Source organism: Castor canadensis, chromosome 2 (assembly GCF_047511655.1).
Source record: "Castor canadensis chromosome 2, mCasCan1.hap1v2, whole genome shotgun sequence".
Classification (NCBI taxonomy): domain Eukaryota; kingdom Metazoa; phylum Chordata; class Mammalia; order Rodentia; family Castoridae; genus Castor; species Castor canadensis.
Genome location: NC_133387.1, coordinates 6,299,122 through 6,314,053, shown reverse-complemented (window position 1 = coordinate 6,314,053; position 14,932 = coordinate 6,299,122). Strand labels below are relative to the sequence as shown.

Genomic DNA, 14,932 nt, shown 5'->3' with positions numbered 1-14,932 from the left:
CAGTGGCTCACACCTGTAATTCTAGCTACCTGGAGGCTGAGATAAAGATCATGGATAGAGGCCAGGCTGGGCAAATAGTTGGCAAGACCCCCATCTCCAAAATAACCAGAACAAAATTGACTAGAGGGTGGCTCAAGCACTAGAGTGCCTACTTTGCAAGCGTGAAGCCCCGAGTTTAAACCCCAGTTCCACCAAATCAGCCAGTCAATCAAGGGCTTCTCATTGGTTTACACACATAGCTTTGTGGCTTAGATGGATAGTTGGGGCTTCCCACTGTTCTAAGGGTTTTCCCACCTAGGAGGGTCTGCAGCATTCTTGGGACAATTAGGGGATTTTTCTGTCCTATGCTGGAGCTGCCCCAGGTGGGTAGAAAACTAGGCCCCTGCAGAAACCTCTGCTGCTGTTCTGCCCCTGTTCTGTGGAGCCTCCTGAGTGGGAGAGAAGCCTCCCCCCAACTCCACCCCATAGCCCTAGCAAGTATACAGGCAGTCTCCTGGTGGATGGCCAGGGAGAGCGGAGTTTTATGGGAGGATGTGTTCAGCTGCTCTCGAGCTCAGCTACAGATCCTTAAGTCTCTGCTTAGGAGAAGGTGGAATGGAGGATGGTGTTCCCTGATCACACTGACATCTTCTGTGTCCAGTCACACACAGGCTGGCTCCTGGTCTCTGACTAGACCTCTGTTCTTAGGGGATCCTGCTGAAGCGGAGTGGCAAGTCCCTGAACAAGGAGTGGAAAAAGAAGTATGTGACACTCTGTGACAATGGGCTGCTCACGTACCACCCCAGCCTGCACGTGAGTCCAGGCGGCGGAGCTGGGGCGGGGGATGGGGGGAGTAAGGGATCAGTAAGCCCTCCAGCAATCTCAAGAGGATTCCCCTTGGGAAAGGCTCGAGACACAAGCCTCGCTTTCCCTCTGGTGGGAGCGCCCTACCAGGGACGTTCACCTGGCTAATGCTGGGCCAGTATGGCTACTCTGACCCCCTTGCTAGCCAGGCTGTATGTCCCATGTTCCAGTGGCTTGAAGAGCTGGATGTGCCCACTCATGGAACTTCTACAGCCAGGTCCTCCTAGGAAGAGGAGAGGAGATGGCAGTGCTTATGAGTAGAGAGGTCTGGAGGGTGTAGACCTTGTGCCCCAGCACTGGGGCTGTGGATATTCTGATGACTGTTACGTGGCTCCTGTGGCAGCCCCCCCACCCTCTTTATTCCCCCTCCCCTCACTGCGTGGCTCCAGCACACAGCTGTCACCAGAATCCATCTCTGTCACCACCCCACTGTGGGGCTAATGAGTTCTCCTGTGAAGCCCCTCGAGCACAGCACGTGGGCCAGCCCCACCCCCCGCCCAGAGGCCCTGGGCCTGCCTCAGAGGGTCCCTAGCCTGTCTTTGAATCCGCACATGATATCAGAGAGGCCCAACCCGAGAGGTGCCAGCGTCCGTATTTCCTGGTTGTAACCTAGTCCTGAGAGCCTTGCCCAGACAGCCCTACAGGGAAGATAGGCAGAAGAGGCCTGGCATGGGAAGAGCTGGCCTTCAGAGGTATCCACTCAGGCCAGACCCCAAGCTAATTCCTTGGAGCACTGGCCCTCTTAGCTCAGGGAATATCAGGGTTTTCCTCTTAATACTGTTTATCCCGTGGAGGAGGACCTGTGCCAGGACTCAGGTGGCAACGGAGAAGGGATGGTATCTTCTTAGTGCGGCAGGTTTCCTCCTACCCTGACCCTCCCTCCTCCTCACACAGGCCTCGTCCTTCTCCAAAGCCCTTAAGAGCCTATAATGGAGGTAGTGAGGCCTATGAGGATGCACTGACAGCAGACAAAACGTGTCTTAGGCAGCCAGGGTGCCCTCTGCGGGTACAAGGCTTTGCCATGGAGTCCCGGCCCTCAGGGAGACCTGGAGGAGCCAGCCCCAGAAAGGTAGTAGATTCACATACTTCCAACCAAAAGGAAGAGTCCAAGAGTGTCATGCCCATTTACAGACAGGAGGAACCAGGTAGTGTGCTGAGGTCCAGAAGCCACACGGCACCTGCTAGCTCCCGTGGGTCCTATTTGCCCCTGTCCACACACAGATTAGCATATGCTCTGTGCATGTCCGCCTGGACTCGGGAGTTTAGGAATACTGGCTAATTATAGAAGTACCTTCCTGCCTATGTAAGGTAGCCTCGGCCTCCCCCTTGCCTGCATCTTCACCCATTTTTTCTGCATGTGTGACTCTAGCTGGGTGCAAGGTCTGACCCCTGTGCTGTCCCCTGCCCCAGAGAGTGGAGGGAGCCAGGGTGGAGAGGAGGGATGGCAGAAGGCTCTCAGGATGTAGAGGAAGAGTCAGTTGAGTTGCAGTGGATTCTGATTTCAGAACAGGAAGGAAAGGGGAAGACTGGTGAAAATGCTGTCTTCACACACTGCACCTGGAGAGCGGAGGTTTGGTGGGTTTGTGTCTTGTCAGAACCACCTAGCCAGTGGCTAAGCTGAAATGTGGACCCATGACTGTCAGCCTTACCCAGATTTTCCTGAGCTTGTCATGAGCACCTGCCTTTGGGGCTAGCTGAGGAAGTCACTAAAGAGCCAGGACAGGGAGGGAGCTAGGCAGGCTGTTGAGGCCCAGGCTGGGCTTCTGAGTCCCCCCGCAGAGTCCTCCCAAATAAACTTGTTGCATTATGCCACAGTACCTGTGACAGGACCGGGAGACCAGAGGCTTCCAGGTTTATCCTTGTGCTCTTGTAGAGTGAGGTCTAAGAGGCAATGGCCTATTGGCCAACCACCCGACGTTCTAGCCCCCAACCCCTGTCAGGCCTCCATGAAGAGGGTTGTGTGGCTGGCTCCTCTGAATGCAGGAGCTGCCAGTCTCTCAGCCTTGGCTCTTAACTGGCTGCCATGGGGCCCCATGGTTAAAAAGCATGTCTTTCCCCCACTGGATGCCGGGAGGCACTGGCAGACACAGACAGCCTTCCCTGCCCTGTAGGTGCTTACCATCTTATCAAGGAGTGACAAACCCTATTGGGATCTTCTGTATCTGCCACAGCACAAGGGAAGACAGAAGCTAGGGCTGCCTCATGTGCGGCTCAGCTCCTGGGTCCAGTTCAGCTTCCGTAGACTCTTCATTTGGCAGTGTGTCTCCCCAACTCCTTCACTTCACTTTTTGCCTGCAGCTCCTTGATTGTCAAGCCCTCTCCTGTGCTGCTTTCCCTCCTCTTTCTCCCCTCTGCCACCTTACTTAAACCTCAGCAGCTTGACCAAGCAGCGTCCTTACCTGCAAGCACTGGCTTCTCCCAGAGTTCTCGAATCCTAAATCCTGACAGTAAGAGGGAGGGCCTCCAGAGACTGCAGCGGCTCCCACAAGATCCAGGCTTGTCTGGCTCTCCTGCAGGGGATAGGTCTCACCTGACAGCCAGGGCCACAGGGCCTGTGCCTCCCCTACTGATAGAGGTAGTTGGGCTGGGCCTGTGGCGTGTGAGTTGGTGGGCAAGCCTCAAGCTTCGCACCCGAATCTTTGCCTGGCCCAAGAGAGCCCGCCACAGCCTCCCCCATTTTGCAGCCAGCAGAGCCATTCACACAATCACCTTCTGTTAATTCTATCTGCAACATCAATTAAATTGTTTGTAGAAACTAATTGAATGTGGCTTAATCACACATCTTAATAGCTTTCCACGCTCTGAACTCGTTGTTAATTCCAGTAATAAAACGAGATGAGAACGCTGGCTGGGTAATTAGCGAGGAGGCTGGGGAAGAAATTGCTGTTTGATGGTGGGTAATAAAGGCAGCCGTGGTGACCGCTCTCCTGAGCAGCCGCTGCCATCGCTGCCACCACGCTCCCTGTTCTGCTGACGGAGGGAAACGCTGTTGCTCTGCGCCTGAGGTCTCTGTCCCTGCTGCTGCTCCTTGGGGCACCTCACCACACTGTCCTCCAGGCCCAGGCTCTGTTGCTCAGCTCCGCCAGGAGCAGCCGAGGGTATCAGCCTGCCCAGTACACAGTGTCTGTCTGGTGTAGTTGGATGCTGAGGTTGGGCCGTCCTTTCCCCTGCAGCCAGTCTCTGGCTCCTTGGCCCTGAACGGAGTCCCTGTGTGCAGCTCTTCTTCTTGGCATAAGGTCAGTTTCTCTTGCCATGTCCCAGCCTGGGCATCCCAGGGCCACTGCTGTGACCTCCTTGTGAACTGGAGCAGCCCAAACCCCTTCCCCCAGGAGAGGGACTGCAGCTGGGCCTTTGGCCTTGCCAGCTGTTGACAGTTGTCTGGAGCAGCCGATCCAAGATGTGATTGTGTACAGGGACCATAGGTCAGTATGTACAGGAACCAGGGATGGGGACATGCAGAAACAGTCTTGGGATGGAGGTGGAAAGAGGGGCAAGACAGGGACGTCACATACTAGAAACCGGGCTGAAAGCAAGACCAGAGGGCCGGCAGTGTCTGGTAGGGTGGAGCTCAGTTTACTGGAGGATCAGATGTGTCCAGCCTTGGGAGGGCAACAAGGGGCCCTGGGTTATGTTTCCTGCCCATCCACCTAGGTAAGGCCCGGAGCTGGGGAGAGCCATGTCAGTTAAAGGGGTCCTGGGAGGGGGAGGGGAAAGCTGCTGTCCTTGTTTTCTCACTGTGTTCTGTGGATCTGAGATGGTGAACAAGCCTCAGGGAAGTGCATGTCTGAGGCCAGGCACACTTCTCACAGAACTGAGGTGGCAGGAGGACACAGATGAAGCTGGAGGCCAAGGGAACAGTGGTGGCAGGGATGGGACTCCTCCTTGAATACACCTTCTAGAAGTGGCTCCAGCCCTCTGATTGGTTGTTGAAGGCCGCCTAGGACAGAGTCATACTGACCTTGAGAAAGAAGATAGCTGCAAGCTTGGCCAAGTCCCATAGGGCTGAACCTGGACCAGGGACACACAGGCCTTCCCACCACTACCTCACTGACGTGGAACTGCAGGTGGCACCCTGCCCAGCTGCAGATACGCAGGGGAGCTGAGGGGAGCCCTAGGGCTCTATTTCCTTGTTCTCTTGCCTCTTCCTCACTGGTAACTCCTCATGTTTTCTTGGTGTCTGTGAGGGGTGGGGGACAGGTGACCTCTTGTCCGTATGATGTCCCAAAGCAAGGGGCAGCTCTTGAGCCGTGGTAAGACCCGCCACTCTTCTGCTGCCTCCCAAAAGGTAACTCTTTGTAGTCCTATTTATGCAGAGGATTTTGTCCCCTTTCCTTGAAGCTAAAAGAGTGAGGAAACAGAAGCCACCTGCTGCCCAGAGGGCACAGGTGAGAGGCCCAGGCCCCCAGGACAGGAGAGCGTGTCCGAGTGGGCTTCTCTAGCAGAAACTGTTTGGATGCAGAGTACCCCAGATGCTCATGAAGGGCACATGAGGAGATGCCTTCATATTTAATCAGTGTAATTTCAGGTTCTTCTCTCGGGAAGGCATGTAGACCCAAGGAAGGAGATTTTGCCATACATTAGGGAGGATGTGAACTTGGAACTTCTGAGGAGCCTGATGGGACTGTGGAAGCAGGAGTTGGCAGGCTGGAAGGAGAGGCTAGAAGCAGTAGGCAAAGCCAGGTTCCAGGCCAGATCCAGGTTTAACACCAGAAGCTGCAGGGACAGGGGGCTCTGTAACCTGCTTCAAGGCAGGCTCAGGACAGACTGGAGGAAGTCCAGGTACGAACACGGCCTTGGAAATCTGCAAACCTGGATCTGGCTCTGCTGCCCTTGTAATCTTAGACAGATTCCCTTCTCAAGCCTCTGTTTTTTCATCCCCTAAAGAGGTGTAGAAACACCTTGCAGAGGTGGCTGGGAAGATTACGTGGCGAAACGCATGAAGTGCACGCGTGTGTGTGTGTGTGTGTGTGTGTGTGTGTGTGTGCGTGTGCGTGCATAGCGCCGTAATACCCAGCACACAGATGGGTAGAGATAGGCTGATGACAGTGATCCCCACTGATAGGAAGTCTGGTGTGTGTGAAGCCATGGACCTGTTGCTACATTCCTAAGTCCAGCAAAAAGAATCAAAGGCTGCCCTTGAAACTGTGTGACAAGGGCTTATTATCCTAGGTGTCATCCTAAGGGCTGGGGACTCCTCCAGGCTTTAAAGGTTCCCTGTGCCTGGGTAGGGGTGGGAGCTTGTCACATGGCTGAGTGCTCAGTGGCAGCCTGGACACCTGGGACTGTGCAGTCGTTATGTCTGAGTATTGCTTTCTTGCTTCCCCTCCTCAGCCCCATGAGCTCTGTCTCCCTAAACCCCATCTTGGTCCAATGCTTGGTCTCCTAAGCCACCTTCGCTAAGGGCCCCAGAGCTTCGGCACTTGGCTTTGGGTCCTTGGATCTCTCCAGCTCTGGCTCCCCTTTGGGCACCATGGAAACCTAGGTGTGATCCCAGCTTGAGATCTGGGGGCTTCAGGGTCCTGCCTTTTGAAACTAAGCACTCCTCCTCATGCAGCACAAGGAAAGTCCTAGGAATTAAGGGGCAGTGTGGGAGACAGGGCTGCCAAGGGAGGGGTGCCTGTTCCAACGTGTCTCCATATGGTCTTAGGATTACATGCAGAACATCCACGGCAAGGAGATTGACCTGCTGCGGACCACGGTGAAAGTGCCAGGGAAGCGCCTGCCTCGAGCAACACCTGCCACAGCCCCGGGCACCAGCCCACGTGCCAATGGCCTGGCCATGGAGCGGAGTAACACACAGCTGACTGGGGGCACAGGTGAGGCAGTTGCTGTGGTGGGGCTTGTGGAGAGTTCGGGAAGCATGGGGGGACAGTCTGTGCACTGGCTTAGAGAGACAGGTGTTCGACCTATCTGCTTCTCAGCCTGTCAGCCTGGGCATCAGAGCTACAAATGTGCTCACCAGCCAGTGCCACACCTCAGGATCCTCTAAGTCAGCCACCTGCAGTGGCCAACATGCAGTCCTAGTGGAGCTAGTTGAGGAATCCTGGCTGTCAGGTGGAGCCAGGGAGCCTTGGGACTGGGCAATGGAGCCAGAAGTCCTAGGGCTACTTCTGTAACTGGGGCTGAGGAAGACCAGCATCTTGCCACATGGGGCAGAGTGAGGGCGAGCTCTCTGGAGCCACACTGGCAAATATCCTCACATCTGCAGTGGGAAGCAGGGTCTCTGCACAGAGAGGAATGTGTTTAGAAAGGAGCAGAGGGCAGGAAAGACTGCCATGTGTCCACCCAGCTGGAATGAAATCAGGCTAAGGGACTGCAGTGTGGCAGGGAAGTTCTTACCTCTTCGTGGGAGTGTGCGCTCAGGTCGTCTGTCCTCAGATGCTCCCTTTCTACCACCAGCTCATTTCTCCTCCCCTGGGCTTCTCCTAGGCCCCTGATCTTCTGAGGCTGTCCTTCTATACTCTTCCCTTACCCCTAGGCCTGTCTGGGCCCCTGGACCCTTCTCCAGGCTTCAGTGACCCCTCCCGCCGGGTTGTCCTACACCATTGGATCTCACTGTCTCTGGACCCAGGCCAGCTGCCAGCAGTATAAGTTTTCCACTGGCACATGCCATCCTCCCTGGGGCACGTGGAGATGTGGGGCTGTTCTGCTTGTCGCAATGATAGGAGGGCGTCATGGACATTTGGTAAACAGGGAGCTGGGGAAAATAGGTCCCCTAGAATGGACAGGGAAAGACCCCCAAACAATACAGAATTGCCCACTCAAAATGCTGATGTAATTGCACAGAGAAAGTCCAGGTTAGAGGGAAGGTAGGTGAGGTGCTGGTCCCCAAGAGTGGTCCTTGTTTGAGATGAGACACGTCACATATGATGGGTTCACTTTTGCACAGCCACTGCTGACTGGGCTGGAGGTGTGGAGAGAGGTCAGAGGAGGGGGGTGGGGGGTACCTGACATTCACCAATTGAGCAGTCTCCATGTAGTAGATGTCTCCTCTACACCAGGCCCCAGGGCCACTGCGGCTTCATGAAGTAAAAATTATTGACCCATTTCCATGAGGAAACAAAGGCTCAGAAAGGCTCAATAATCTGACTCCTGGAGTAAATTGGAAAGTTGGGGTTTGCTCCGTTCCTTCCTCTGAGCCACCTGAGCCAGACAGGGAGCCCTTGAGGTGTGCAGAGGGCGAGCTCTAGTGGACAGTGGGGAGGAAGGAGAAGACAGTCCACCCAGCAGGGTGGTGTGCCAAGAGCCTGCTGGGGTGGGGGCAGCACCCGGTCCCAGTGGCAAAAATGGCAGGTTGCATACAGTCCTCACTACTGATCTATGGGACTGTCAACTGACACTGTATGCAGACAGCCAGTGAGCCCATATTTCTGCTCTGCTCAGCAAGGGGTTTCTCAGACCAGAACCAAGGAGGAACAAGTAAGGCCTCCGGGAGGGAGCCTCTCCTTGAAGACAAGTAGCAAGAGGAAGCTGGGCTGCCTCCCCAAGGAGGGAGGCAAACAGGACGGAGGAGGCAAACAGGACGGGCTCATTCCTGGGCCCAGGTAGCCTTCACCTGGAGAGCCAGTGTGGCTTACAGGAGGGAGCACAGCAACTCACTCCCGTAATTACAGCACCCACACACAGAACACATGGCCGGCGCTTACCAAGCCTGCGTTCCCACTGCCGCACGCTGACACCGACCCTCATGCACACTCACACATGTCTCTCGCTCACCGGGCGATGTTAACATCTCATTATCTTTGTTACTGTAATTACATTATCCGCTGCTTTATGCAGAATTATCCTCGGAGGACTAATTGATGGCTCCATGTTTAATTCATTAATCATTAGCATCAAATTCGACAATTACAGTGCACACTGATTGTGGGATTGCAGGCGTAATGAGGGGAGAATTAACAAAGAAAAGGGAAGGCACTTTCCCTCCCTCAGGGTTTTGGGTTGGGGGGCTTGGGGAGGAAGTTGGGCCTGTGGTGTCTTTGGTTGGGGCTCGGGATGAGGGGGATGTGATTTGGAACCTGGGAGGAGATAGAAGCAGGAAGAGGTGGGGGCCCCCAGGAAGGTTTGTTGAGGGTGAGAGGAGAAAGACCCCTTAGGAGGACCTGAAACCTGAGGGCGGGGCTGGGCAGGGTTCGGGGGCAGCAGCATGTTACCTGGGGGCCCGAGTCGTGTCACGCGTGTATTGCCCAGCACTTACTACGTGTCTCGCCATTTTGGGTGTTAGGACAAACACGAGAGAGACATAAAACTTGCCTCTGCCATTAAGTATCACTGTCTCCTCAGAACATTTGGACATTTGGCCTCTTCCTCCCATTCCAGCTGCTTAAGCTCAGTGCTTGTTGTCCTAGGCTTCTAGAAACCTCATCCAGTGGGTTTGCAGGGCTTCAAAGGCCTCATTTCCCCAGGCTGCCCCTGAGGGCATTCTCCATCTTTGCCTGGCCCTAGGCCTGTTTGCTTCTCCCTAACCTCTGCACCTGGCAAGCTCCTCAGCCAGGCTGAAGTCACTTGGGTTTGGCCCACCTGTTCCTAGACCCCTGTGGCCATTCCTCCCACCTTCAGTTACTCTGTCTTGGGGATACTGAAGAAGGGGAGGGAAGCTTAGGTTTTCAGTGTTCCTCTCAGGTCCCTTAATGTCACAGGCCTCTGAGACCCTATGGCTGTTGCCATGATCTGTCCAGAAGGGCCTCACAGCCTCAGGGTGAGGCAAGAGAAGGCTGAGGGTGCGTGACCCCCTTGTACTGATGCTGGCCATGCCTGCCCAGCCTTGGTACTCTTCAAGCCTTCGGTTCCCCTTGGCTCTGCCATTCTTCCCTGATGGGAAACGAAAGATTAATTTTCTCCAGCCCAACAGGATAATTACTAATACTAATTAGACATAATTACTTGAATTTGATACACTTATTTCTCGTCAGAATGGCAGCAAAGCTTAGGCAAAGCAAATGACATATGTGGACCAGAATGTAGGGTGCAAGGGGTGGAGCTGGGGAAGAGGGGCACAGGTCATAGCATTTGGCCTTGGCCAGAACCATCTCCAGAAGACCTCAGATGTGGCTTCTTGTGGGGGGTCCCATTATGTTCCTGGAGAAAGGGTGTGAAGTCTGCAGGGCCAGTTCCTAAGATGTGGAGGCAGTAGGAGGCCCCAGCTCCTCCGGAAGCCTGGCCCACCACTCAGTGAACCCCAGGTCCCCTCAGTGTTGGTCAGTCTCCTGCTGGAGTTTTTCAGGGCAGCCCTGTCTCAGGATTAGTATCTCTGTAGCTGATCCCTGCTGGACTCCCTCCCAGTCTGACCCTTACCCCCCGCCAGGTGCCCCCCACTCCACCAGCAGCGCATCCCTGCACTCCGATCGCCCCCTCAGCAGCTCAGTCTGGGCTGGCCCGCACCCTGAGGGGCTGCATCAGCGCTCCTGTTCTGTGTCCAGTGCCGACCAGTGGAGCGAGGTGGCTGCCCTGCCCCCCGGCGTACAGCTCCCTGGTGAGTGGTGCTCAGCCTCTTCTGGGAGTTGGTTAAATAGCAGAGAGGAGGGGAGCCCTGTGGCCCCCTGGCCTCCTTTGGCCTGGGAGGTTGTGATGGACCAAGGGGTGGGGCCCTCTAGGGCTTGTTGCAGATGTGGGACAGGTACCAGTTACCTGTGATTCCCTGGAAATGGGAGTTTGGCTCTGTCTCTTCTCCAGCCACCACTAGCAAGCAGCTTCCTGCCACCCTATCCCTCTCTTGCCCCCAGGCCTAAGCCTGGGCCAGGCCCCTCCAGCCTATGCTTAAAACCAGCTCCTCCTTCCTCATCCCCAGGCAGTGCTGGTGGTGCTCCTGTATCCCCATCAGCCCCCCACGCAGTCAGCTCATCAGCGTCTCCGCGGGAGGACAGGGAAGCGGCTGAGTGGGGAGGCCAGGGGGCTCCAGGCTGTAAAGGCTGCATTCTGAAAGCAGCACTGGCCTGCCCCAAGCCATGGAGAAAGGTCCCTGCAGAGTTGTCCTAAAAGGTCCACTTCCCAGAGAGGCCTGCCCTGTCCGAGGAGGCCAGAAATGGAAACTGCCTCTCCCGTCAGCCCTTTCTCTTACTTTCCTGGGCTCTTCATTTTCTTTCCCCTCTGTGTTTCTCTCCTCCTCCTCCTTCCTCCCTCTCCCCCCAATCTTAACCATTTGGCCACAGACTCTCCCAGAAGTTCTAAAGGCTAAAAAGGGACTGGGGACAGCTCTCCTCTTCTAACATCCCCTAGTGTCAAATGAAGGTGTTAAGACAGGGAGGTGACCAAGGGTGTCATCTATCTGTTGCTGGTAAGCCAGAAAGTGGGTAGTGGCATTTGAGACAAACCTGCTCCCTCACCCTGTCCCCCTCTGCCAGGGAGGCACACTTGCTGTTCTGCCTGTGCCTCCCAAAGACCCTGACATCCCAGTAGTAGTGCAGAGCCCAGCCTTTGAACAGCCAAGCCTCAGTCTCACCCTGCTGCACTGTGGGCCACAGGAAGCCTCACCCCACTTCCTATCCAAGCCCGAGCCCACCTTGGGTGGGATGAGCATGGGGCCTTGGCCCCTTCCCTGGGTCACTGCCTGCTTGGCCTGCTTGGCCTTGGTGAGGCCCCTCTGTTGAGTCTGGAAAGAGTATGGCAGGGAGGGAGGGAGTGTGTCTGCCTCTAATGAAGTTTGACATTTAGTGGTGAGCGCCGGGCGGGGTGTGGGAGACGGAGCTTGATTAGCGCGCTCTAATTGACAGTAATTAGGCAGCTCCCTGATTGTTTCTAATTCTGCTATTAATTGTGAGGAGCGGGGAGTGTGATTGAGGATAAATTTGGTGCGGAGCTGCTGGGGCTCCAGCTCCCTGTGAGTTCCCTGGGCCGCCTTCCACCCCTCCAGGCTGCAGAAGCCTTTTTTTTTTTTGCCTCTCTCTGCCTTTATCCTGCTCTACCTAAGTTTCCTTCCTACTGTCTCCATGGTTTCCTCTTCCGAGTCTGGGGAACTTGGGACTGAGAGGCCTAGGCAGCCCCTGGCCCAAAAGAGTGCACTGCACTTGGCTACAGTGGGCAGGCCTGGCCCTCTCCTCCCCCCTTCCCCCCTGCTCTGCACCCACCTCTCCTCCCCTCTTCCCACACTTCTCCACCTCTCCCCTCACCAGCCAGTGGCCCAGCTGAGGTGCTCAGTTCCAGCCCCAAGCTGGAGCCTCCCCCATCTCCCCACTCCAACCGGAAGAAGCACCGTCGGAAAAAGAGCACCGGGACCCCCCGACCAGACGGCCCCAGCAGTGCTGCTGAAGGTTAGGGGGACCCAGAGGGAAGTGGGCACAGGAGGTGGGCAGTGGGCCCTAAAAGAGGCTGCTACCCTAAAAGTAGCGGCCTTTTCCCATATTACATGGATGGAGAATTCCTGAAAAAGAACTCTGTGGCCTCTTGGTAACCTAGACCCAGTACCTTAGAAAAGCTCTGGCTTCCTGTCACTGAAACTCTGTTGAACTGTGTGCTTGCTTCTGTCACTCTTAAAGAAGGTCAGAGACAGCAGGCTGCTATAGTGACTCCTCCAAGACTTGATAGGCAGGACCCGTTTTCTGTGTCTCTTGTGTTTCCCATGAGTTTAATACGTGCTGGGGACATGATAGGTGCATACATGTGTGTCAGGGCGGGTGGAGTCTCTCCTCAGTCTGCAGCTCCTGAAGTTCTTCCTCAGGACCTTTCTCAGTGTCTTATTAACTGCAGTGCTGCCCCCTGGTGCTCCTCAGAGTGTCTTCAAGTCCTCCCTCTTCTACTGATTGGAGTCTCTTGGTTCCCAAATAAGCTTAACTTCTATGAACTCATAATTTCTCCTTTTCACTCCTAACTGGCAGGGTTTGGGGTGTGGACCAGGCGGGCAGAGATCACTTTTTCCAGCCAATCTGTGACATAGTGATACTTAAGCCATCGTGGTACAAGGTGTCCTCAGTGGTCCAGGGAACTGAGGCCCACAAATGCTGAGGAACTAATGTGGTTCAAAGGCTTGGGTGGGGGGGTGTGGGGAAGGAAGCAAGGTGGAACACAGGGAGGTGCCTGGGGAGAGAAGAGGTGTCTCGTGTTTTTGGGAAGGGAGGGCAGTCCTGTGCTGTGTCCGAGAGCTGGCCCAGCAGGGGCGGGGCATCACTGAGGTGAGAGGCTGACAGGGAGAGCCCTGGCAGAACACGTGGCTTACCGGGGTTGGGGCGGCAGTGGCGGGGGGGGCTCCCCACAGGTACCAAGACAGCCCCTGCAGCCCCCACAACAAGTCATTCTGCCTGTTAGCAATTGTTCACGGGTCAGTGGCCACTGGGAATAGGTTTGCGTGGCTGTCTTCCAGGGACCTGAGGGAGCAGAGCTTGGAAGAGCCTCACCACAGTGCGTGGGGTCATAGTCCAGCCCCAGTGCTTGTCACTACAGATGTCCCCAAGTCCCTGTTGGCCCATGTCCTCCAGTTCCTGGGAGGAAACCTCTCTCCACTCTTCTTCCCCGCCCCCCACCCACTTGCCCTTCCTGCCTGTCTATGCCAGGGCAGTGGGGGAGGGGCTCAGCTCCCAGGAGCCCCACACTGACGCTGTCAGGAATATTGGGTTTAATGAGCTGCAAAATGAGGCGGCTGCAGCTGACATGTACGGATGGTGCCCATACCCATTCCCCCTCCCAGCATTTGCCTTCTAGCGCCCCATGGCATCCTTCTGCAGATACTCAGCTCTCCGTTCTCCAGGATGCCCTCTTGCTGGTCTCCAGACCATTCCTGGCAGAGCCAGGGAAGCCAGGACCTTGCTCAGACTCCACAGGTGGTTAGGAACAGGGGTTCAAGGGCTCACACTAACCTTGCAAGTTGTCTGGAGAGTGTGGCCCTGGGGCCAGGGCGGGCAGATTTGGGGAGGAGGAGGAGTGGCAGTGCAGCAGCTTGTGGCAGTGGCATTCCCTGGGCATGCACGCCAGCCAGGAGCTCTCATGGTGTAATACCCTCCCTCAGAGGCCGAGGAGTCCTTCGAGTTTGTGGTGGTGTCCCTCACTGGGCAGACATGGCACTTCGAAGCCTCTACAGCAGAGGAGCGGGAGCTGTGGGTGCAGAGTGTGCAGGCCCAAATCCTCGCCAGCCTGCAGGGCTGCCGCAGCGCCAAGGACAAGGTTGGCATGGGTGGCTGGGCCTGCCTGGATCCCCTGGCTTGAGGGACACAGGGAGGACCCCTGTGACTGACCAGCTACTCTTGTCTCTCCCGCTGCATGGCAGACACGCCTAGGCAACCAGAACACAGCTCTAGCCGTGCAGGCTGTCCGCACCGTTCGTGGCAACAGCTTCTGTATCGACTGTGAAGCCCCCAGTAAGTGCCATGCCAGGGGAGCTGGGGACTGAGCTCCTGGAGGAAGCTTTGCAAGCCTGGGGGGTGCGGGAAGAGGGTGGGAAGGAGGCCTTCCTAGCTGCTCCCTTAATTGGTTGCTGCCTGCTGCATCTTTCTTCCTCTTTTTGCCTAGATCCAGACTGGGCCAGCCTGAACCTGGGTGCTCTGATGTGTATTGAGTGCTCTGGGATCCACCGACACCTGGGGGCTCACCTGTCTCGGGTCCGCTCCCTGGACCTTGACGACTGGCCGCCTGAGCTGCTGGCTGTCATGACTGCAATGGGCAATGCCCTAGCCAACAGCGTCTGGGAGGGGGCCCTGGATGGCTACGCAAAGCCAGGGCCTGAAGCCTGTCGGTGAGCGGATGGGGCCCTCAATGCCAGGCAGGAAGGAGGGGACAGTCAGGACTCCCAGTGTGGGGAGGTTAGACAGAATGGGGCCCTGTGGCTGTAACAGAGTTAGAAGGGTTAAAAGGAGCCGTTGCTCTGCTTGGCAGTTGGCCCCTGGGGGTGTCCCTCCCCTGCTGGTGCCTGTCACTCAGGCGCCTCACAACAACGGCCCTTTCTGAGCCGTTATCAGCAGGTCAGGGGCCAGCAGGAGGCGCATGCGCCCGGGGCCCCTATTACTATGTGGTTCTACTGCCCCAGCCTGCACAGTGAGATGGGGAGAATGGGTGATAGATAGGGGAGAAAGGGTGGTAGATAGGGTCTCTGTGGCCCCCACCAGCTTTATTCTAGCACTGCCAATCAGAGAGAGTTCTGACAGCCAGATAAGCTCCACTCAGGCCT

The 14,932-nt window shown here is 56.1% G+C and overlaps 1 protein-coding gene across 7 annotated transcripts in view; it reads left to right on the top strand.

The window, feature by feature from the left end:
* The window catches only part of Agap3 (ArfGAP with GTPase domain, ankyrin repeat and PH domain 3), a 51,731-nt gene that overhangs the window by 35,434 nt on the left and 1,365 nt on the right, over positions 1-14,932 (top strand). For 4 of the 7 annotated variants that reach the window (XM_020176366.2, XM_074060603.1, XM_074060631.1 and 1 more), the window contains 7 exons: positions 688-792; positions 6,491-6,659; positions 10,148-10,315; positions 11,952-12,089; positions 13,778-13,932; positions 14,036-14,126; positions 14,278-14,500. In XM_020176366.2, the coding sequence (XP_020031955.2) occupies positions 688-792; positions 6,491-6,659; positions 10,148-10,315; positions 11,952-12,089; positions 13,778-13,932; positions 14,036-14,126; positions 14,278-14,500 (1,049 nt within the window). The remainder of the gene's footprint in view (positions 1-687; positions 793-6,490; positions 6,660-10,147; positions 10,316-11,951; positions 12,090-13,777; positions 13,933-14,035; positions 14,127-14,277; positions 14,501-14,932) is intronic. The other 3 variants (XM_020176368.2, XM_074060637.1, XM_020176367.2) reach the window with 2 other exon arrangements.